We start from the raw sequence: 22,266 nt of genomic DNA, 5'->3' as shown, positions 1-22,266 counted from the left end.
ACCATTCCGTCCATAGATCACGCAATGCTCGACACATATTTGCATCTGGATCCGTCCACGGCCCCGTCGCGTTGTAATCCTGCAAAGATCATGTGTCGTCCATCAGAGATCATAAACGGCGACTCAAGCATTCCTTATATATGAACTGATATTTGTTTTATATGTGATGAACAGCATGTATTCTGTCTCTGATACTCTGGCTCATCTGGACCATTTCCATGATATGCTAGTACTGCCAAGAGGGCTTAAACGAGTTTTTGAAGAAACCCCAGATGAAATTAATAAAAGAGAAATTGGCAGCAAAATTCTCTGCATCACATTGCTGTTACATCCATTTCAGCCTATTTCTCAGGTTTCAGCAAGCGGTCATTAAGACCGCCTGTTCAAACGTACCCCTGAAGGCCTTTCGGGACGATTCGATGCTCCCTACGAAGATATTAACCCTTGGCATATTGCATTAGGCTGTCAGGATGTTCTGAATGCAACGTCTTGGCCGCACCATGATCTACTGATGCTCACAGATATAAGATGGCAGAGGTCGAAGCCCGGATTCACAGATGTCCGTCGACCCCCAAAGCTAATCAAAAATCCAGTTTCACAATACCAACCACCGCATCGCAATGAAGCTCATTCAAATCATCCCCGCCATCCTGCCAGCCGCCCTGGCCCAGACCAGCTGCGACCAGTGGGCAACCTTCTCCGGCAACGGCTACACAGTCAGCAACAACCTCTGGGGAGCATCCGCCGGCTCTGGATTCGGCTGCGTGACGGCGGTCTCGCTCAACGGCGCCGCCTCATGGCACGCCGACTGGCAATGGTCCGGTGGCCAGAACAACGTCAAGTCGTACCAGAATTCCCAGATCGCCATTCCCCAGAAGAGGACCGTCAACAGCATCAGCAGCATGCCCACCACCGCCAGCTGGAGCTACAGCGGGAGCAGCATCCGTGCTAATGTTGCGTATGACTTGTTTACCGCAGCGGACCCTAATCATGTCACGTACTCGGGAGATTACGAGCTCATGATCTGGCAAGTCTTTGAAGTTACCGTCTTTGGCGACATTGCGACTAACAACTCTCTAAAAAAGGATCGGCAAGTACGGCGATATTGGCCCTATTGGATCCTCTCAGGGAACCGTCAATGTCGGCGGCCAGAGCTGGACGCTCTACTATGGCTACAACGGAGCCATGCAAGTCTATTCTTTTGTTGCGCAAACCAACACCACCAACTACAGCGGAGATGTTAAGAACTTCTTCAACTATTTACGAGATAACAAAGGATACAACGCTGCGGGCCAATATGTACTAAGTATGTCGCCCTCGTTGTGACTAGATTGTGTCTGTTGCACCGGGTTGCTAACAGACTGTCTCATAGGCTACCAGTTCGGTACCGAACCCTTCACCGGCAGTGGAACTTTGAACGTCTCATCTTGGACAGCTTCTATCAGCTAAAACTTAGAGCGAAAGGTATGATTGGCCTATGTAGCTGAGCGAGAGAAGAAATGGCATTGAGCTCGATGAAGATACTACCTACCTGTAGTCATGAACATGAACTCGCGAAAAGGTATAGTATATATATAGGTAGACATATATAGATACGCATATACACACATTTATATATATATGTCGATTGGCCCCTATGGAAAGTTTCCAACAAACCATGGGACTTGGCTTCTTCACTTACAACTTCTGATCAAATCCTACAGCTACAGCAGTTCAGCAAAGACATACAATAGAGTACATCTACTGTTTGTTAACACCGCTGTAGGTATCTATATTGACTACTCAGGCACCTACCTTTTATGGCTCAAATCATCCAGTTGATATGGATGATGATTTCCGCGTGCAAGGAAATGCAGCGAACATATGTATATCGTATGGCACTTCCACAAAGGTGTAGCACTTTGGTGTTGCAGATTGGTCGCTGTGTACGTACCTCGTCAATACGCGTATGGCGCGATTGGTAAACCGTTATTGTAGTGACCCGCCGTGGAGCTACAGCATATACGTACATTTCGCAGTGGAGCCACATGCACTTGTATATCGTGAACAGTTTCGAGTGATTCAAGTCAATTGAGTATGCGGGTATCTAAGTTTGGTATCGACACCGGTAGATACCAAGTGTTTTGACTATTTTACAATGACTCTCTTACTTGGAACCACCCTTGCGACCCGCCTCCCGAGCCTTCTCACTGCCGGGCTCAAAGGAACCACTGGAGGCCTGTCCACCCTTGGAAGCGATCTCGCGCTGCAGTGATCCGTCAGCATCGAATGATAGCAACAATCAACTTGAAATAGATGAACTTACCTGCTTTTCGGAATCCATGCTTGCGAAGCCACCGCTATGACTGGCCTGTCCACCCTTTGAAGCGATGTTCCGAACCTCCTCCTTGGGGCTGGTGTGAGGTTAGCTACCAGTTTCGAAACATGTGGCAAGAGATTGTTCGTTCAGACAAGGGGAAAGAGCGTCTGAGAGCCGTACCGGTTGGCAAAGTTTCCGGGGTTGTCGTTGCCAGACATTGTGAATAGAGCGTATGTTATACTTGAGTTACCGAGATGTTGTTCGTGCTGTGAGAATCGTGGTGTGCAGAGTGATGAAGCGGCCAATTTCCGTCCAGGGGAAACTTGGGATATTTATATCTGAGGTTCCGGCCGCTTTCCTTTGGAAGCTTCGCTGTCCTCTATAGAACCATAGTGTTGTCGTCATTGAGCGTTGATCAGTAGCCTCTGAGGTCATCTCCAAGCTCGTTTCGGCCAACAGTCGGCATTCATCAACAGCAACAATCAGCCGCCACAAACATACGGCAAGAAAGTTGAATATCATGTTGTTGTCAACCACTCGACATCATGACGTAAATGCTACCGGTGCCGATGGGTGTAAGAATGATGCTGAGAGTACCCGCCGTTATTCGTCGGACAGTGCGGTCAGATTCACGGTTTCGCTCACCTTGAACACGCGCAATTGATCCACAACCCTGCTGATGAGCTTCAAGCTTAATGATCCAGTCGCAAGCTCGAAAAGCTATTAGTAAGGAGATGGTTACATTGGAGCTCTCAATACATGCGATGATTGCCGAGCCATTCTTAACGCAGACCGTGACCGTGATGTAAGTGCGGAACTGACCTCGAGCGTGCCGTGTCAATGACGCTAGAGAGAGCTCAATTTACGTAGAACGAATGCCAGCCAATGGAGTTACTAGGGATGGACGTAAACCGTTTAGGCTCAGCTCGGGCGATAAGCCGATCGTAAAGGCAGAGCAGGTCCAACAACGATCGCGCTGGGAAGATGAAATAGGAGACAAAGCTCCATGAATTACATCATGGAATCATTCATAAAGGAATGATGAACGCGACAACAACACGATGGAAGACGACATTGACTTGGGGACGGCTCGCAGTTGAAGGTGGAGAAAATGCCGGGTACAAAGGCAATGCGGCGTCTGCAAACGCCTTCATGTCCTTTCTCCTCTGGTCAACTTACTTTGTGATTGATGGAAGAAATCAGGTTCGAATATGCAAACTGAAAGAAGCCGAGAATGTGATTTGCAGTCCTTCGTACCCTATACTGGCAAAGAATGATTTGAATGAAGTCTGCGACCATGGGTGCTACAAGTCGAGATCAACCATGATGACTAATCAAGCCCAGTAGCTTCGTGGGAGAAGAAGAAGCTGTGTCGTGATTCAGAAACTCAGAAAGAAAAGCTCATCAACGATCAACGAAGGTATCCCTAGACACTGTAGTTCCCAGTCAATCCTTTTGCAAGTCTTCTTGGATAATATCTTCAGGCCATGAACAGGCCACGCAACCGCCAGCCGCGTCCCTCTGGGCAAACTCAGCGCCCGGGAGGAGGCAGATCGTCGAACCTCGGCCGCCGAGCCCCTGGCACGCCGCAACAAGCCGCCGGCACCGTCCCAACGTCAAAGCAGGTCGTGGCCGGCGCTGCTGTCTTCATCGTTCTCAAGGAGGACCAGCCGACGGGCCGAGAAACGCAGGGCGTCGTGCAGGATGTCCTCACTTCGGGAGACCATCCCCGCGGCATCAAGGTCAGGTTACGTGGCGGACAAGTCGGCAGAGTGCAGAGGCTCGATGACGGGTCTTCCCAGCCGTCGACTGGGACGGCGTTGGCTTCCTCCAGTACCTTCACCTCAAAGTTCAACAGCCGGTACACGGATATCAGGAATGATGCAGACTTCGACAATTATCTGCAGGGGCCGCCGCCAAGGAGTTTAGCAGACTTCATGCCGTCATTGGGGCCGCCTGCTACGACTGACTCTCTTGACGATGCTGGAGGGGTTCTTCTAGACGAGGGCACGGCTGTCTGTCCGATTTGCGAGACATTTACTGGAGACGAAGCTGCCGTTACCCATCATTTGGAACGAGAGCATTTCAACTGATCTACCATTTTCCATCTTACTGAAAATCTTTCCTGATCCTGGAATCCCATTTCATGACAACGGAAATGCAATCTAGCGACACTCTGCGGCACGCCCGCTCATCGTCTTGAGCTACGTCGTTCCCATCTTCATAGAGCAAGTAAAATAGCGGTTCCATCACATACGACCATATCCATTAGGAAAAAGGGATGCCGTCAAGCCCTTTTCCGGGGTTTCGATGCCTCCAGACATGGAAAAAGTGTGCATGTCCAAGTTGCCAACTTCTCGTTTCATTGCATCGGCGGGCCAAAAGAAGGAGAAAGAGAAAACGCTGAAAAAAAAAACAAACCACTAACGGGACGTCGGCCGCACCTACGGCTTCAAAGTCTCATTCCACGACTGCCAATACTGGTTCTCCCAAACAGGCATGCACTTGACCATGTTTGGGGGATCAAGCCGCCAATCTATTCCATCGCCCGCAGGATCTTGCTTTGACACCGTGTCAGACGTGAACCCCTTGGCTTCCTTGATCCTCCGTGCCTTCTCCACCGAGTACTCGAGGTTTACGGACGGGACGACGGCGATTTTGCGGTGGCCCTTGAACCAGAGGTCTTTGCAGAACAACTGCGGCTCGCCTTGTCTGCATTCACCGGCGGTTTCATTCGCTGCCCTGAATTCCACAGTCTTCTCTAGAAATGGCTGGGCTGTGAATGCTGTAGCGCCGTTCCAACAGGAGAAGACTTGAAAGGGACGCCGCGAGGCGAAACGATTTCGAGTCTCGTCAGCGTTCCAGAAGAGATTCCATGCCGAGTCCCAACTACCGTCGGAGGGGATCTCAAAGAAGGAATCGCCATTAATTGTGCGGGCGATCCATACATCGTAAAAGGTTGGGTGTTCGCCAACATATGTCCAGTTCATGGCACATGTCATATCCGCACCAAGAGCCCTTTTTTGATGGACGAGCTCGAGGATGTCCTCGGCACATGCGGCTACGTCGTTGAGGAAGATGACGGTTGTGTCGCTTGTCGCCATGTCATGCAAGTCGAGGAGCGGCGCTAATGCCTTGTTTCGAAGCTGTGCAAGGCGCGCCACACGGTCTCCCTTGCTCGGATCAATCGCAGACGACTCGAGATAATATCTGACTCCTATACTGTCGAGTGCTGGCCGGAGAGCAGCAAGCACATCGGCGGTACCGTCTGGAGAGTTGCCCTCCACTATGGACAGCACACATTGCGACGGACCGAGAAAACGAATCGCCTCGACGATGCTGCCTATCAGCCGAGGCAACAAGGGCAAGTTTTGCCGCAGGTTGAGCGCGAAGAAGTATTGAATGGCTGGACCTGAGGGGTGTTGGCTCTTGAGCTCGCCATATCGCGTGGTGTCGATGGCAGGGCACTCCAGGTTTGGCAACGTTGAAAGCTCTGGTGTCAGGATCGCCTCGAGATATTGAGTGATGTTAGCGGCCGGTAAGATGGCACCTAGGAAAATGAACAGGTCAGCAAAGGGCTTGCTGTGCTTGCGAAAACAGACAGCGAGGTCTGAGAGCGGGATACCAACCATCAAGCACAGGCTTCGGCTCGGCTGTCTTTGGTCTTCCAACACCAGCGTCATGTCGAACCAAAGGCCGCACAAAGCGACCCCTCCCCATAAACAGAGTTGTCGCGACGATGAGGGCCGCGATCAAAGGAGCTGCCAGCGTCAGCAATCTCCTACGCATCTTGAGCATCGATAAACACGCAGCATGTTGAGGCTTAAAAAGCGCATCCTCGGCCACGACATCTTGATGGATTTATAGGTGTACGAGATATGAGAGCTATGGCTGCATATCCGAGAATAGTCGCCGTTTTCCTGTTCTTCTTCCAAGTCAGCATCTGTAGAGCGCGGCATCTCGGTATTCCACTACCCACTCTCGCAGCACAGCTACCTCTACGTAATGAAACGGAATTCGATAAACGCGCCGATATGCAGACAGAAATGTCTACCTGCGGGTATCAGAATGGTGACCCCAACAAGTTCCGCACCGCCAACCCTGGGTTCGACTGTCGAGTCGACACGATGAATGGCCTCTGGGGCTTCTGTCCTGTCACTGTTATAGCAGCTACCGACTGCGGCTTGGCGGGAAGCTGCGTCGACCACGGATCGTGCTCGAGTGGATGTGGCAAAACCGACAACACCAAGTTGACTACATTTACTTGGTACGTCTTGTCTTCCCGTAGCTAGCTACGGATTCCCGTTGAGCTTGTAGCGGTTGCTGATGATTCGACTCTGCAGTGGACCGAAGCAATTCTGCTCCACCGCCCTCTTGACATTTGGGGTCGACCAGACATACTCTTATATTGGCTGTGGCGGGAGTCCCAAGACGGATCACTATGTCATTTCACCCACCGCGAGTCCTACTCCAACCAGCCGAAGCTCGGAGACTACGACGACCACGAGTGCGTTCTTATCGTCGTCCAAGTCAACGGATGCATCTTCTGGCACAACACCAGAGCCAACAACGCGCTCGACAAACGCACCGCCTACAAATGAAACCAATGGCGGCAGTGGCAGCACCAGCAACGGTGGCTCTCCCGCAAACAATACAGGAGCAATCATTGGTGGCGTCATTGGTGGCATTGCTCTGCTGTGTATCTCCGGTCTTGTTGCCATTCTGCTCTTGAGGAGGAATCGACCACATGGCGGCCAGACGATACCCAAGGGGGCGCAAAGAGATACCCACCAGTCTTGGTATGATGCGAGTCCCAAACCCAATTGGAAGCATCGTTTGACAGGCGGCTGGGGACCTAGGGAATTGGAAGGGTCGCAAAATGGTAGAAGCCCTGATCATGCGATAGAACTGCCCAGCTAATGTTCCCAAACACCAAGTCGTTCAATGGCAGAGATAGATTAGCAGTTGGATAGGTAAATAGTCATGAGTAATTGCTAGGTATTATGTATTTTTCTTTTTAATATATATCTTTTAATATCACTAGATCAGAGATGAGATTCAAGGCAAGAGAGTCGAAATAGTAACGTCTTTCTTATCTTCCATGCCATGCTCTGAACACACTTCAATGTTGTCTATAGCTTCATGCACTTCCTGCGCTAATATCGTGACTGCTATACCTTGGTACCTCGAGACGCACATGGAGTGACTCAAATGAAACAGCTTAAAAGTCATATCCTTCAAACCAAAGGATTTCATCTGTTGGCACGAACCAGTACTTGAAAGTACATCAGGTGCATCAAGGTAATGGCTCTTTGTCAGCTTCTTTGCATGATCATCTCCCCCGTGCAGGCGATTGCGTGCAGTCAAGTGTGCTCAGGTATCCGCAGCCCTGCATGATCTCAATCTCCAAGTGTCGCCTTGTTCCGCCAAAGCCGAACCGTTGACCGGGGTGTCCGTATTTTTAGGTGGCGGAATCAGCAACAAGGGTGAAGAGGTGAAACCAATTGCGGCTACTTTTGCAGCACTTCATAATGGGCATGAAATTGAGACCATCTCAGTCATGGATGTGAGGAGTGCCACTTCTTCAAATTCTCCGTCAAAGGCAGAACATCGCAGCTGGGAATTACCAAGACGAACAGACTTGATAGATATTGATGCCTACCTCTATATGCAGATATAGTAGGGTAGACAATGGTAGTCGAACACTTGGAAGAGGACTATTCGCGAGCAAGTGGCTGATGTTCAAACGGCTTTTGGGTTGCGTAAAACTGGGGGATCTCAATAACGCGTACAGCCGCGCACGAGTTCTGGAGAGGCAGAGGACATTATCATCTCCGGCTCAACCACCACACATCATGGCCGTATATAGAATCGAAAGGTGCAGAGTAAGCTGTAGTAGCAACGCAGAGAGGCCACTGTTTTGCAGCTGCTGCCTCTCAGAGCGGTTCAATTGCTTGCCTCTCCAAGCCTGAGCTCAGCCTCGACCTCGACCTCGATTCGCGGCCCGCCAGATGACATTCACGTGCAATTTAGCGTGATCGGAACGGATCTTCCTCTCCTCCCTGCACAATGATTGGCCATATCTGGCCCCGCTTCCTCCACGTAATCGCTCCTGCCACCTTGCTCTCAATTCACCTCGCGCCTGCCGTTCTAGTGGGCTGTTGCTGCGCAGGCATGGAGTCTACCTAGGCTACCAAGGTACCAAAGTAGCCGCAGGCTAATGCTCTCATTCGCTGGCCAAACACCGAAAGAACACAGAGGTGACCTGCCACCTTGACTTCTCCTTAACCCTCACCAACCAAACAGTCCTTCTCCTCCTTCGCCAATCATCCACCATCTCATCGGCAGGGCAGCTCATCGTGATCGCTCGCCTGCTGCCGCGTTCCTTTCTCTTCCTTTTGTTCCTTTTTCCTCGCCTGTGTCTCTCCGCTCGTGCCGCCTGGCGCATGGAAGCTGTCGACGGCCTCCCACTGCCCCCCGCGAGCCTGACCCAAGCTCTTCCTCTCAGCATCGAATCCGTAAGCCGCGGCACTTTCGACAAGCGGCTTCCCTAGGAGTACCGAGTCGACGACGGCCCATACTATCTGATTGTTGGCTTCTCTGGCGCAATGGCGCCGCTACCCATCAAGTTCCAGGAGCTGGTGCAGCTCAGCAGCCTGGGCGTGGACACGCAGTCTATCGGCTTCAACTCCTGCGTAAGTGATTGCCTAGATCCCATGTGGCTTATCTCGCGCCTCAAGCCACGTGCAGAGGCAGAGTGACAGAGACATCGCTAACCCCCGCGTGCGTGCTTTACCAACAAACAGACACTAGAGTCGGACTCGTTCGTATGCATCCGCGAAAAGAAAAGCGAAGCTGCTCAGCCCGAGGTTGTCATTGTCGAGCTCAAGAATGGCAACCACGTAACGCGCAGGCCCATCAAGGCCGACAGTGCCATCATGCACTGGAATAAGCAAATCATTGCCCTCAAGGCTCAGTCGCGGACTCTGCAGATCTTCGACCTCGAGCAGAAGAAGAAGCTCAAGTCGTGCACAATGAACGAGGATGTCCAGTTCTGGAAGTGGATCAGCGAGTCTACTCTGGGCCTCATCACAACCAGCAGTGTGTACCACTGGGACGTCTACGATGCCTCGCAGGATGCGCCCGTCAAGGTCTTTGAGCGCAACGCTAACCTCAATGTGCGTCAATTTCTCTCATCGTCTGTTGTTTTTGTCCCCCCGGCCTTCCGACTAACTTGCAGTGACAGGGCTGCCAAATCATCAACTATCGAGTCAACAGCGATGGAAAGTGGATGGTTGTGGTGGGAATCTCCTCGCAGCAGGGTCGGGTGGTGGGCGCCATGCAGCTCTACTCCAAGGACCGAGGCATCAGCCAGGCCATCGAAGGCCACGCTGCTGGCTTCGGCACCCTCAGGCTCGACGGCGCACCTCAGGACACCAAGATCTTCAGTTTCGCTGTGCGGTCGGCCACCGGCGCCAAGCTCCACATTGTCGAGGTCGACCACCCCGATTCGAACCCAGTCTTCCAGAAGAAGGCTGTCGACATCTTCTTCCCGCCCGAAGCTACAAACGACTTCCCCGTCGCCCTGCAGGTCTCGCAAAAGTACGGCGTCATCTTCATGGTCACCAAGTACGGCTTCATTCACCTGTACGATCTCGAGACGGGCTCGTCCATCTTCATCAACCGAATCTCCAGCGAGACCATCTTCACAAGCTGCGCTGACGATGCATCATCGGGCCTCGTCGGTATCAATCGCAAGGGCCAGGTGCTCTTCGTCACCATCGATGATGCCACCATCATCCCCTACTTGCTGGAGAATCCCGCTAACACAGAGATCGCCATCAAGCTGGCTTCAAGAGCCGGCCTCCCCGGTGCTGATAACCTCTATGCTAAGCAGTTCGATCAACTCTTTAACAGCGGGAACTACCTCGAGGCTGCCAAGATCGCCGCCGGCTCGCCCCGTGGCTTCCTGCGCACCCCCGAGACGATCGAGAAGTTCAAGCGCCTCCCTACCCAGCCGGGCCAGATGGCTGTTACACTGCAATACTTTGGAATGCTGCTCGACAAGGGGTCCCTGAACATGCACGAAACGCTTGAGCTGGCCCAGCCTGTGCTGCAGCAAAATCGAAAGCACCTCCTCGAAAAGTGGTTCAAGGAGGGCAAGCTGGACTGCTCCGAGCAGCTCGGTGACATGATTCGCCCGTACGATGTCAATCTGGCCCTGAGCGTCTATCTCCAGGCCGGCGTTCACCACAAGGTCGTTGCTGGGTTTGCCGAGACTGGCCAGTTTGACAAGATTCTGCCGTATGCTGCTCAATCCGGATACCAGCCCGATTACCTCCAGCTTCTCCAGCACATCATCCGGACGAACCCCGACAAGGGAACCGAGTTTGCTACTGCCCTCGCCAACCATGAAGGCGGCCCCCTGATTGACCTGGAACGAGTCTGCGATATCTTCCAGTCCCAGGGCATGGTCCAGCAGGCCACCGCTTTCTTGCTCGATGCCCTCAAGGAGAACAAGCCCGAGCACGCTCGTCTCCAGACTCGCCTTCTGGAGATGAACCTGATGCATGCTCCTCAGGTGGCAGAGGCTATCCTTGGCAACGACATGTTCACGCACTTTGACAAGGGTCGAATCGCCCAGCTGTGCGAACAGGCCGGCCTGGCCCAGAAGGCGCTCGAGCTGTATGAAGATCCCGAGGCCATCAAGCGCGTCATTGTCAACATTCCCGGCACTCCCAACTTCAACCCCGAGTGGCTGTCCAACTTCTTTGGCAAGCTCTCTGTCGAGCAGTCTCTGGATTGCCTTGATGCCATGATGAAGCACAACATCCGCCAGAACCTCCAGTCTGTTGTCAACATTGCCACCAAGTACTCGGAGCTGCTCGGAGCCGTGCGCCTCATTGACCTCTTTGAGAAGTACAAAACTGCGGAGGGTCTCTTCTACTACCTTGGCAGCATCGTCAATCTCTCCGAGGATCCCGACGTCCACTTCAAGTATATCGAGGCTGCTACCAAGATGGGCCAGTTCAACGAGGTGGAGCGTATCTGCCGTGACAGCACTCACTACAACCCCGAGAAGGTGAAGAACTTCTTGAAGGAGGCTAAGCTGCCTGAGCAGCTGCCTCTCATCATTGTGTGCGACCGCTTCAACTTTGTCCATGACTTGATCCTGTTCCTCTATCAGAATCAACAGTTCCAGGCCATCGAAGCCTATGTCCAGCGCGTCAACCCCTCCCGAACCCCGGCCGTGATTGGTGGCCTGCTCGACGTCGACTGTGACGAGACGATTATCAGGAACCTCCTCTCAACCGTCGACGCCCACCAGATCAACATCGATCAGCTCGTGTCCGAGGTCGAGTCTCGTAACCGCCTGAAGCTTCTGCTGCCTTTCCTCGAGGCCACCCTCCAGGCAGGAAACCAACAGCAAGCTGTCTACAACGCTCTGGCCAAGATCTACATCGACTCCAACAACAACCCCGAGAAGTTCCTCAAGGAGAATGACCAGTACGACACCCTCGTCGTCGGTAAATACTGTGAGAAGCGCGATCCCAACTTGGCGTACATTGCCTACTCCAAGGGCCAGAACGACCTGGAGCTGGTCAACATCACCAACGAGAACTCCATGTACAGAGCCCAGGCTCGATACCTGCTGGAGCGTGAGGACCCCGAGCTCTGGCGCTTTGTCCTCAGCGAGAACAACATCCACAGGCGCTCGGTTGTCGACCAGGTTACCGCCACCGCCGTTCCCGAGTCTACCGATCCCGCCAAGGTATCTGTTGCCGTCTCCTGCTTCTTGGAGAACGACCTGCCCTTGGAGCTTATTGAGCTCTTGGAGAAGATTGTCCTCGAGCCCTCACCCTTCAGCGACAACCAGAACCTGCAAAACTTGCTCATGTTCACTGCCGCCAAGGCTGACAAGGCCCGTGTGATGGACTACATTCACAAGCTGGACAACTACAATGCCGACGAGATTGCCACTGCCTGTATTGATGTCGGTCTTTTCGAAGAGGCCTTTGAGATCTACAAGAAGGCCGACAACAAGACCGCCGCCGTCAACGTCCTCATCGAGCATGTCGTCAGCATTGACCGCGCTCAAGCCTATGCCGAAGATGTCGATCTGCCCGAGGTTTGGAGCAAGGTTGCCAAGGCTCAGCTGGACGGTCTCCGTGTCTCCGATGCTATCGAGTCCTACATCAAGGCCGATGATCCTTCCAACTACGCCGAGGTGATTGAGATTGCCACGCATGCTGGCAAGAACGAGGAACTCGTCAGGTATCTCCGTATGGCGCGCAAGACCCTCCGCGAGCCCGTCATTGACACGGCTCTTGCCTTCTGTTACGCAAGGCTCGAGCAGCTGTCCGAGCTGGAGGACTTCTTGCGTGCTACTAACGTCGCAAACATTGAGGAGTCCGGTGACAAGGCTTACGAGGAGGGCCTGTACGAGGCGTCAAAGATCTTCTACACTAGCATTTCCAACTGGGCCAAGCTGGCCACTACCCTGGTCCACCTCGGCGACTACCAGGCCGCCGTCGAGTGCGCCCGCAAGGCGAACAACATCAAGGTCTGGAAGCAGGTCCACGAGGCTTGCGTCAGCAAGAAGGAGTTCCGACTTGCCCAGATCTGCGGTCTTAACTTGATTGTCGATGCGGAGCAGCTCCAGGAGCTTGTCAAGGACTACGAGAAGAATGGGTACTTTGACGAGCTCATTAGCCTTCTTGAGCAGGGCCTGGGTCTCGAGCGCGCTCACATGGGCATGTTCACCGAGCTGGGTATTGCCCTCTCCAAGTACCACCCCGAGCGCCTCATGGAGCACCTCAAGATCTTCTGGTCCAGAGTCAACATGCCCAAGATGATCCGAGCGTGCGAGGAGGCCAACCTGTGGCCTGAATTGGTCTTCTGTTACTACCACTATGACGAGTTTGACAATGCTGCGCTCACCGTCATCGAGCGACCCGAGAACTCGTGGGACCACCAGCAGTTCAAGGAGATTGTCGTCAAGGTTGCCAACTTGGAGATCTACTACCGTGCGATTCGATTCTACGTTGAGCAGCACCCGTCCCTGCTCACCGATCTCTTGGCCGCTCTCACTCCCCGTGTCGATGTTAACCGCGTCGTCAAGATGTTCCAGAAGAACGACAGTCTGCCGCTCATCAAGCCGTTCCTCTTGAACGTGCAGAGCCAGAACAAGCGCATTGTCAACGAGGCAGTCAACGACCTGTTGATTGAGGAGGAGGACTACAAGACCCTGCGCGACTCTGTGCAAAACTACGACAACTACGACGCCATGGAACTTGCTGCTCGTCTGGAGAAGCACGACCTGATCTTCTTCCGCCAGATCGCCGCCAGCATCTACCGCAAGAACAAGCGCTGGGAGAAGTCCATTGCCCTGTCGAAGCAGGACAAGCTCTACAAGGATGCCATTGAAACCGCTGCCATCTCCGCCAAGACCGACATTGTCGAGGAGCTTCTCAGATATGTATGTTCACTCTTTAGACTACCCCCGCTTTGCTTGAGAAGGATGCTAACACGTAAATGCAGTTTGTCGACATTGGCCACCGTGAATGTTACACCGGCATGCTGTACGCATGCTACGACCTCATTCGGCCCGACCTTGTTCTGGAGCTCTCCTGGCGCAACGGCCTCAACGACTTTACCATGCCATACATGATCAACCTGTTGGCGCAGCAGACCAAGGAGATTTCGCTGCTCAAGGCCGACAACGAGGCACGCAAGTCCAAGGAGAAGGATCATGAGAAGGTCGAGGACAACACACCCATCCTGGGCGGTGCTCGACTCATGATTACTGCCGGACCCGGTGGAAGCACTTCTCCTGCTCCTTATGGCCAAGCTAATGGTTTTGTGCCACAGCCAACTGGCTACAACTATTAGATGCAAGTGCCAGTTTGGCAATGGGTCGAAACGCAGCCGAAGTACCCCTTACACGTAATGTGTAATTCTTTTTTTATTGTGCCGTCGCATAGTTAGCTCTTACGAGAACCAGAAGTCTTCGAGCAAAGTATGGAGGGTTGGAAGGGGCAATATGGGTGGGCTGCTTTGCGAGCCTTTTTTATACTATTTCATTAAGAATAATGATTTTAGAGATAAAAAAGGGCTTTCGTCCTGGAGGAGGCATGGGCTTGGGGGTCTGTTAGTCGCGGACTTCTCTTGATTACTTTAGCTTTATTTCCTTGCAGTTAGATCGGAGGAGGAAAAGAAATTCTCTTTACTTGACTCACTGGGGAGCGAGGCGGGAAGGAAATTTGCGAGGGTGCAAAATGTATATGATACGCAATTCATTTTCTATTATTTTGCTCATGATTTTTCTGTCTGCTGATTTTTGACTGGCTCGGCTTTGTGAGGGTGTGTTGGCTGGTGAGGATATGCCTACTTGTATGTGTGATGATTTCGGTCCTGGTTGGTACTGATGCAAGTGATGATGTCGAGATGCCGGGCATGTATATTTGATAGCAAAGGCGGTAATTGCCCTGTGATTGACTATTGCGCCAGATTTTACAATTCACAAGCGCAGCAAACGGTCAATGGCTTGGATACCAATGCATAACTCTATGATGTCATATCCAAAGACTCTAGTAACAACAAACGCCATACCCGAGCACCAGACCCCTCAGAAACACGTATACACTACGTTTACACAAACTCAGGCCTTCTTGCCGATGGGCTTCGGATGAGAGACCTTGAGCCATTCGCCATTAAAAGCATTGATAAGCCAGTTATTCAGCTCTGGGAGAAACAAGTCGTCAGTCAGTCATTTATAACTACAACAAGAGTGTGACAAGGCAGGTAGGGAGGTAAAGGGGGAAAACATACTGTCATATACAATGCGATTCGCCCCATGAAAGTAAATCCCATGGTCGCTATCCGGAAAGACATGCACGTCGTAGTTTTCGACGCCCGCCAGATCGAGCTTGTCCAGCAGGGTCAACGAGTTTTGAAAGTGCACGTTGTCGTCCGCCGAGCCGTGCATGAGCAAGAAGCGCTTGTTCTCCCCGAGGGCAGTGGCGTTTGATATGCTCGACAGGGCGTACCCCTCGTCGTTTTCCTGCGGCGTGCGCATGTAGCGCTCCGTGTAGATGCTGTCGTAGAAGCGCCAGTCCGTGACGGGGGCGACGGCCATGCCGTAGGAAAAGGTCCGGCCGGCGTCCTGCTCGAGCGTCTTGAGGGTGGTGAAGCCGCCGTAGGACCAGCCCCAGATGGCGAGGCGGGATTCGTCGACGTAGTCGAGGGAGGCGAAGTGGCGGGCGGCGGCGATGTGGTCCTGCGCCTCGAGGAGGCCGAGCTGCGAGCGGACGGGAACGCGATGCTTGCGGCCGAGGAAGCCCGTGCCGCGGGGGTCGACGGTGACGACGATGTAGCCGAGGTTGGAGGCGACGTAGGATTGGAAGTCGACGGTGAAGGCCTTGGTGACTTGCTGCGAGCCCGGGCCCGAGTACTGCTGGAAGAGGACGGGGTACTTCTTCTTGGGGTCCCAGTGAGGCGGACGACGTTCGAGATAGTTGACCTTGACTCCAGTGTCGAGATCAAGGGTTCCGTATTTCAGAACAGGGAGCTCGTGTCTTTTAGCACGATCGGCGAGCTCAGCGTTGTCCTCAACGACGACGTCATATGCGATGGTGGTGGAGGGCGTTGAAATGACTTTCTGGTAGGGGGTCTTGGGTCCGCGGTAGGTCAGCAGGGCGAAACCTGCTCCTGACGAAAAGGAGGCGCGGTAAAAGGCCTCGGCAGACGTGTTTGTGAGAGGCCTCAGATCAGAACCGTCGAGCTTCACAGAGTACACGTGGCGCTGGATGGAAGACTCTTTGGTGGCTACAAAGTAGACAAGGTTGTTGGCGAGATCCACGGCGGACGGGGCGTCGTCTACTTCCCACGACCCGGAGGTGAGCATGATGGGCTTGGAGTTGTTGAGGGGGGTAAAGTAGCCAATATGTTCATAGCCATCGTGAATCACCGTGTCCACATACCCGTCCTCTGGCCGCCCATTCTCAGGGTCGGCAGGGACGTAGGTCATGGAGTGAGAAATCTCAAACCAGCCACCGTCAATCTTGTTGACGTCAATCGTGTTGATTGTGCTTCCCTGACGCTTGTTGACGTCGATGAGAATCACTTTTAGAATGTCACTGACGCGATTGGTCTGCTTGACAAGGACCTTGTCACCGGCCCAGACGAGGTTATTGATGATGCGGTCGTCATCGGCAAACTCGTCACCGGTGCTGACCGAAAACACATCACCCTTGGAGACATCGTAGAATTGCAGGTCTACTACCGGGTTATGCGCGCCGGCCTTTGGGTACTTGATCTCCTGAACTTCGGGATACGACTCCTCGCCGCTGGGAGGAGTGTGGCCGCTGGGGCGTGAGATGAAGAATTGCACAGGATACTCGGGGACGCCAGTTTCGTTGGTTCGGAGGAACGCCAGATACTTGCCGTCATCGGACCACCATGTTGCGCTGTTTCCACTGAAGACCTCTTCTTCATACACCCAGTCAGGGATGCCGTAGAAGTATTCCGGACCGCCGTCCTTTGTGATCTGGACAATGCCGCCATCGCCGGTGAGACGGCGGATGTAGAGGTTGTTGTCTCGGGTGAAGGACACTGAGTCACTCCTGGGGCTCCAACCGGCAAGCTGGACTCGGGCTTTTGCGTCCAAGGGGACGAGGGGCTCAGCTGTCTGCGTCTCCACATCGAAGATGAAGTAGATGGCTGTGAAGGAATGTCTCCAAACCTTCTCCTGCGCGACGCCAATCAGGACCTTCTTCTGGTCTGGACTGGGCTGGAGCCATTGGGGCTGGTAGCTCTGGCCATCGAATTCGAAGTCGGCATGCTTCATAAGGGTCCGAGACTTTGACAGCTCGACACTCTCGTCCGCAGCAGCAGCGGCGGCAGTTGCGTTTCCCACAGCTGACCGAACATCCTCGACGACGAGGTAATCCTTGCCCGAGGCTCCACGCTCGAGCAGGAGGCCGTCCTCGCCATCGGGGCCTGCGATCCAGCTGATGGACTTTTGCTTGGGCGCCCAGAAGCGAGTATAGATCTGCTCCAAGGTGACCGGCTTGCCTGAGCCTCGAAAGCCGGCGTCTGGGTCATGCTCCACATCGCTCGCGTGCTTGTACGATCCGGTAGAGACAAAGACGGCGAGAGAGGCGAGCCAGGCAGCAGCAAAGATGACTGCGCCTATGCAGAGAAACCGCCGCAGTTTTCGATCCATCGGCCGGCGCTGGAGCGCAGCACCGGTCGAGCCTAGGAAAGCCTCGGTCTCAGCATCGCCAGAGGCCTCGTCCTTGAGAGGATCCTCGGCATACACGTCAGAGTACCCAAGCCTGGCGCGAGCCTTGGGCGGGACCCCGCCCTTTTCCATCTCCTCTTGTATCCGGTCGAAGACGATGCTGGTCGTCGAGACAGACGAGAGCGAGTCTGTTGACGGAGACCGCTCAAGTCGGTCTGAGGCTCGCGGCGCCATAGCTGCAGACGAGAGACTCTCCGCGGGAGGCTGGCGGTCGAAGGGGGGATTGCGTGTATCAGGCGGATTGGACAAGGGCCTGCACCATCGTATACGGTCGGATCGGATCGTAGGCCTCTCGAGGAGCAAAGGCGGTGAGGATGGCGAGAATGGCAATGCGGCGACAGTGGCGGCAAGCAGTCAGAAACAGACGGTCAAGCACCGGTCGTGAAGTCGCTATTGAGAGAGAGTTGGCTGTATTGTCACCGTTGGCATGAGGCGGGAAGCACCCGACGCGATGGAGCTCCCGGGGCGCTGAGTGGCTCAGCTGCTGGCCGGGCGATAATCGGCTATCAGCCAGCCGTCGGATGGGCATCACCGCCTGCCCGATTCTGCCAGCTCATGCCGGCACAGCCATCTGCAGAGATGAGTTATCCAGGCTTCACAATCTCAACAAATCTGACTGCATTGCCAGATCAGCGCACGACGAGGCGTCCATATTGCAGCTGCATCTGCATCTTGCGCCACAGCCCGGCTCGAGCTGCCATTCGTCTATCCTGACCTTCTTAGCGGCTCCGCACGAGATCGTCACCAAGTGGAGTTGCCGCATCCCGCATCCATCTTGTTGACGCCTTGGAGGCTCTCAGCCGCTTGCTCTCCTGTGTCGGTACTTGGGGCTGGATTCGTACAGGATGAGGATGTGAAGTAGAAGTCATATTCCTCGCTTAATTGATATGGAGAAGCTGGCCTTAGGACCAGGTGATTGTAGATCTGTGCTGGTGCTTGGGACTGGCGAGCTGGATTCAGACGGGATGAGAACGTCGGGTGAAATGGCCCCTCTTAACGCAGCTATCCAGCAAACTTATCTACTACGTAGTGGGTGCATATATCCATTACTTGCTGCTCTGAGGGAATATGAATCTGCCCCAGCTATTTCTATCGCTACATTCCCCTCGTCTTGAGACCAGCTTCTATCATTACGTATCGAACAGACATATGAAGAATCATTTAATAGCTTTTCGAATCTCTATGTATTGACATGGGATGCGAGACAACCTAGTTGAGATGATTCAAATCGGGGAACGGACGTAAAACAGGATACGCGCCACTGATCCCAAGGCTTCAGCAGATAAAGGCGACAAGAAACAACAGAGATTGGAAGCGGTGTCTCCCTCGTCAGGTCAGGGCTGAAAAAAAAAAGAAAGAAAAACCAAAATAGAAACTGTCTGCTGCCTCGTTCGCTATCCGCCACCGCTTTCCTTCATCTGCCGCAGCCTGGTCAACTCTCACCCGTCACAGGTCACTTTCATCCCAGGTGAAGGCTATTGTAGGAGGGATTCAGCTCATCTAGGGCCCGTCTCCAACCCACCTCCGGCGACGTACGCCGGGCAGGCTCCTCCACCAAGGTGCCATGGATCCATCACAGGCCCAGTCCCTGCAGCTGGGGTGGTACCGTCACATTCCCATCGATCTTGACCACTCGGCACGCCGTCCCATACGCCGCCGTCTGCGCAAAGCCACCCATATCGCCGGCGTCGAACCTCAGGCAGATAATGGCGTTGCCCCCCCTCTTCTTGCACTCGTCCACCACTCTGCTGATGGAGTCGTTGCGACACGAGTACAGCATGGACGTGAACCAGCGGAGCTCGCCGCCCGCCATGCTCTTGAGGGCCATACCGAAGCTGGCGCCAATGTTACGCGATCGCACGGTGATGCCATACACCGTTCCGAGGACCTGCTCGATGCGGTAACCAGGGAGATCCATCATGGCTGAAGGCATTTCCATTATTAGCAATGCGTCTTGATGGATGTCCCATTGTTGGCTTACTGGTGGTGACCACGCCTTCGGTCTCTGTGGAGCAGTGTAGATCAGTGAGATGGCTGGGTATCTCCGCCGTCTCCTGCGGCTTGTGCTCTCGGTCCTTTCCAAAAACCATGATGGATATTGTGCTTGTGAAGCCTAGGTATAGGGTACGAGAAGTGCTCGGGTTCTTGTCTATTCTATCTTCTATCCATGTTACTAGACGCATCCAGCTCTATTTATACTTGAGCTTCTAGAAACTCTACACTAGGCCGACTCCATAACCAGTCCATGAACATCAACAGAAGCATCTTCGTCACTTCCCGTTCCCAAATTCCCTCACTAATGATGGCATGGCTGAGGAAAAGGCCTTTTAACACGGCCCCGCGAGAGCCGGAGCGCGCCGTCCAGCCTGTTCCGTCCAATGCCAGCCCTGGAAGCACCACAGCCTAGAGCGGCCCTGCTGCAGGGGTGACAGCCAACCGCCGTATTGCTCGCATTCTGGTGTGTTGGAACAGCCAGCCGAGCCTGCAGGCGCTATAGAGCCAGAGAGCCACTTTCCCACGTAATGACAGGCTTGGATCAAGGGAATCTCATGCGAGATGTCGTAGAAGTCGACGCGTTAGCGATGCGCATCGCCTGATGTTGCCGACCGAGGTACAGGCGGCACCACCAAGACAGACGCATCTCTTGTATTACGTCTTGCTGTTGAGGGCCAAGTCCAGATCATGATGATACATATCAAGCCCAAAGTCAAGTTGCATGTGACAGCCTGATGGGCACAAGATTTCGTCTGACTTCGATCTGTACCTGACAGATTACGGGGCATCGCTCTCGGGACTTTTACACTTGAGCGGATACATTAAATTCTCCTTGGGGTTGATGCGCCTTATTAGTAGGGCGGTGGTTTGCCTGTGTCCAGGTAGCGGCGGTTAGTAGGTACTTGTGGGCTGAACACTGGCAGGTACCTACCAAAATCAACACCTGAGGTACCAATTCGGCCCAGCACATCTCCATTCTTCCTTCTTTCTTCCAACTCTGACCAAACTCACAACCTGCGACGGACGTCAGTCAACATCAGCCACCATTCGATCAGCTCGAGTCTCGCTTGGGACAGCCCAAGTCGCATCGCAGATGAGGCGCATTACCTTTGTTGTCGTTTTCTCATCTCTGTCTCTGCTCTGAGCACATCGGATTGCGGCGCAGCAGCCTGCATGCACCTCATCCCTGCCACTTGATACGTGGTCCGCCTCTGGACGCCACGGGCTGCAGCCCTCGGAGCAGCCCGACAGGTCGCGCCACAGCACGAGGCCGGCCAGAGAGACTTTGACTGGTCCAATGGGATTGAGCGAATGGAAACTCGATGATGGGATCAGAGCATCTCAAAGGATAGTCACCTGCCCAGACTTGCAGCTCGTTGTAGGCAAGGTGAGTATGGATGCTGTTTGAAGTTGCACAAGGCCTTTATAGAATTGCTGAGAAAGTTGTCATGATATGAGCAATTATGCTGCTCAGAGATGGGATGCCTGACGGCCCAAGAGGCCTCGAAGCAAAAGCTCAGACTCGACCGAGCCAGTTGCCAAGTCCTAGCCCAACCATTTTGTATAATAGACAGGTTATGCTCCGGCGGAACATACCTACTTGTCCACACTTCGTACTAATGGCGGAGCTGCCTCTTATAGTCTGGCCCCCAAGTCTCGTCGTCTCGTCTCTCGTCTACCGATTGCTATTCTGGATACACCGACGACTCGTCGCAACGCGGCAATGACGCTATTTCTGGGCCAGACAACACAATCACCTCCGGTGTCAATGGCAGATGGATGGCTTAGGCATCGATATAGCGCTGCCAAGCGTTGCAATCCGTCTTCCAGCCGGCTTCTAAGAGCTGGTCTCCCAACTCGATTCGGGGATTCCGCCAGGTATGGAACAAAAGATCTCGCACGGCAACCCCCCTTGCCCAGCTGAGTAGGGCATCCTTTGATCCACCTCCCCATCATAGGGCAGTCTGAAACGAGGTTGTTCGCTCTCTTCTCGCCTCCCGGGTTGTTGGTTCGGCTCGTCGCCACGACTTCCTCTTCAGCTCGAACCACGGGTCCCACGGGTTCCGCCCCCCGGCCCGGAGCTCCCCACTTCTACCGCTTCGATCGGTCGTCTTTGACGGGGGTTCTAGTTGCAAAAACTGACGGCAACTCCATCGCACTATGACATATCATGGGGAACCGTCCATGAGGGATGGGCTGGAGCACACATTGCCGGGAGTAGATTTGGTTGCTTTCCGACGGCTTGTTACTCTTGGCGGCCGAAATCGAGTCATGCTTCAATATGGTTGAGTCCATACAAACGCGCGGCATTTACAAGTCTCGGATAGGCCGATGCCAATTCCTTCAGATCATGCACAGAGTATCCTGTTTTTGATCATCCGAAGCCTTTACTTCTGTCTGAGAGGGGGCACCTGGCCACACTTCAGTCCTCCGGTACGCCGGGAGAACGCTTATTTCCACGATACCAAGACCTTGGAGGTCGTTCTCGTCTCTTTTTTTGGATCACATCGCCAACGCCGCCCAACCGTGGCATGTGCTGTTCGGTGCGTAATGCGACTTCGCTGTGTCAACTAACAAGGTCTATCGCTCGGTAGCAGGTAGGAACGCATCCTCGTCCCCTTTCTCTTTGGGTGGCGACCGAATTGCTGCAGCCCACAGCCTTGCTCGA

At 53.6% G+C, this 22,266-nt stretch overlaps 8 protein-coding genes across 8 annotated transcripts; 4 read left to right on the top strand and 4 right to left on the bottom strand.

The window, feature by feature from the left end:
- Positions 1-620: 620 nt before the first annotated feature.
- Positions 621-1,449, top strand: CCMA1212_007424 (uncharacterized protein; the record flags this gene model as incomplete). The annotated part of the gene is made up of 3 exons (XM_073704593.1): positions 621-1,040; positions 1,096-1,306; positions 1,373-1,449. The coding sequence occupies 3 exons, from the start codon at positions 621-623 to the stop codon at positions 1,447-1,449; spliced, it is 708 nt and encodes a 235-aa protein (XP_073556963.1).
- A 697-nt stretch (positions 1,450-2,146) lies between these two features.
- On the bottom strand, positions 2,147-2,517 carry CCMA1212_007423 (uncharacterized protein; the record flags this gene model as incomplete). The annotated part of the gene is made up of 3 exons (XM_073704592.1): positions 2,147-2,245; positions 2,306-2,393; positions 2,480-2,517. The coding sequence occupies 3 exons, from the start codon at positions 2,515-2,517 to the stop codon at positions 2,147-2,149; spliced, it is 225 nt and encodes a 74-aa protein (XP_073556991.1).
- Positions 2,518-3,786: 1,269 nt separating this feature from the next.
- On the top strand, positions 3,787-4,392 carry CCMA1212_007422 (uncharacterized protein; the record flags this gene model as incomplete). The annotated part of the gene is made up of 1 exon (XM_073704591.1): positions 3,787-4,392. One exon carries the CDS (start codon positions 3,787-3,789, stop codon positions 4,390-4,392), a length of 606 nt encoding a protein of 201 aa, XP_073556992.1.
- Positions 4,393-4,743: 351 nt separating this feature from the next.
- On the bottom strand, positions 4,744-6,088 carry CCMA1212_007421 (Alpha-1,3-mannosyltransferase CMT1; the record flags this gene model as incomplete). Its single annotated transcript, XM_073704590.1, has 2 exons — positions 4,744-5,849; positions 5,929-6,088. The coding sequence occupies 2 exons, from the start codon at positions 6,086-6,088 to the stop codon at positions 4,744-4,746; spliced, it is 1,266 nt and encodes a 421-aa protein (XP_073556964.1).
- A 98-nt stretch (positions 6,089-6,186) lies between these two features.
- Positions 6,187-7,219, top strand: CCMA1212_007420 (uncharacterized protein; the record flags this gene model as incomplete). Its single annotated transcript, XM_073704589.1, has 2 exons — positions 6,187-6,566; positions 6,643-7,219. The coding sequence occupies 2 exons, from the start codon at positions 6,187-6,189 to the stop codon at positions 7,217-7,219; spliced, it is 957 nt and encodes a 318-aa protein (XP_073556965.1).
- A 1,688-nt stretch (positions 7,220-8,907) lies between these two features.
- On the top strand, positions 8,908-14,191 carry CCMA1212_007419 (putative clathrin heavy chain; the record flags this gene model as incomplete). The annotated part of the gene is made up of 4 exons (XM_073704588.1): positions 8,908-8,994; positions 9,106-9,477; positions 9,546-13,778; positions 13,841-14,191. 4 exons carry the CDS (start codon positions 8,908-8,910, stop codon positions 14,189-14,191), a joined length of 5,043 nt encoding a protein of 1,680 aa, XP_073557233.1.
- A 769-nt stretch (positions 14,192-14,960) lies between these two features.
- Positions 14,961-17,777, bottom strand: CCMA1212_007418 (putative dipeptidyl-aminopeptidase B; the record flags this gene model as incomplete). The annotated part of the gene is made up of 2 exons (XM_073704587.1): positions 14,961-15,043; positions 15,131-17,777. The coding sequence occupies 2 exons, from the start codon at positions 17,775-17,777 to the stop codon at positions 14,961-14,963; spliced, it is 2,730 nt and encodes a 909-aa protein (XP_073557232.1).
- Positions 17,778-19,176: 1,399 nt separating this feature from the next.
- Positions 19,177-19,693, bottom strand: CCMA1212_007417 (UPF0145 protein; the record flags this gene model as incomplete). The annotated part of the gene is made up of 2 exons (XM_073704586.1): positions 19,177-19,526; positions 19,585-19,693. 2 exons carry the CDS (start codon positions 19,691-19,693, stop codon positions 19,177-19,179), a joined length of 459 nt encoding a protein of 152 aa, XP_073557235.1.
- Between the last annotated feature and the right edge of the window lie 2,573 nt (positions 19,694-22,266).

The sequence above is a fragment of the Trichoderma ghanense genome (genome assembly GCF_004382785.1).
Source record: "Trichoderma ghanense strain CCMA-1212 chromosome Unknown scaffold_9, whole genome shotgun sequence".
NCBI lineage: Eukaryota > Fungi > Ascomycota > Sordariomycetes > Hypocreales > Hypocreaceae > Trichoderma > Trichoderma ghanense.
The sequence above is the reverse complement of the archived record's forward strand: the minus strand, read 5'-3'. Positions and strand labels throughout refer to the sequence as shown.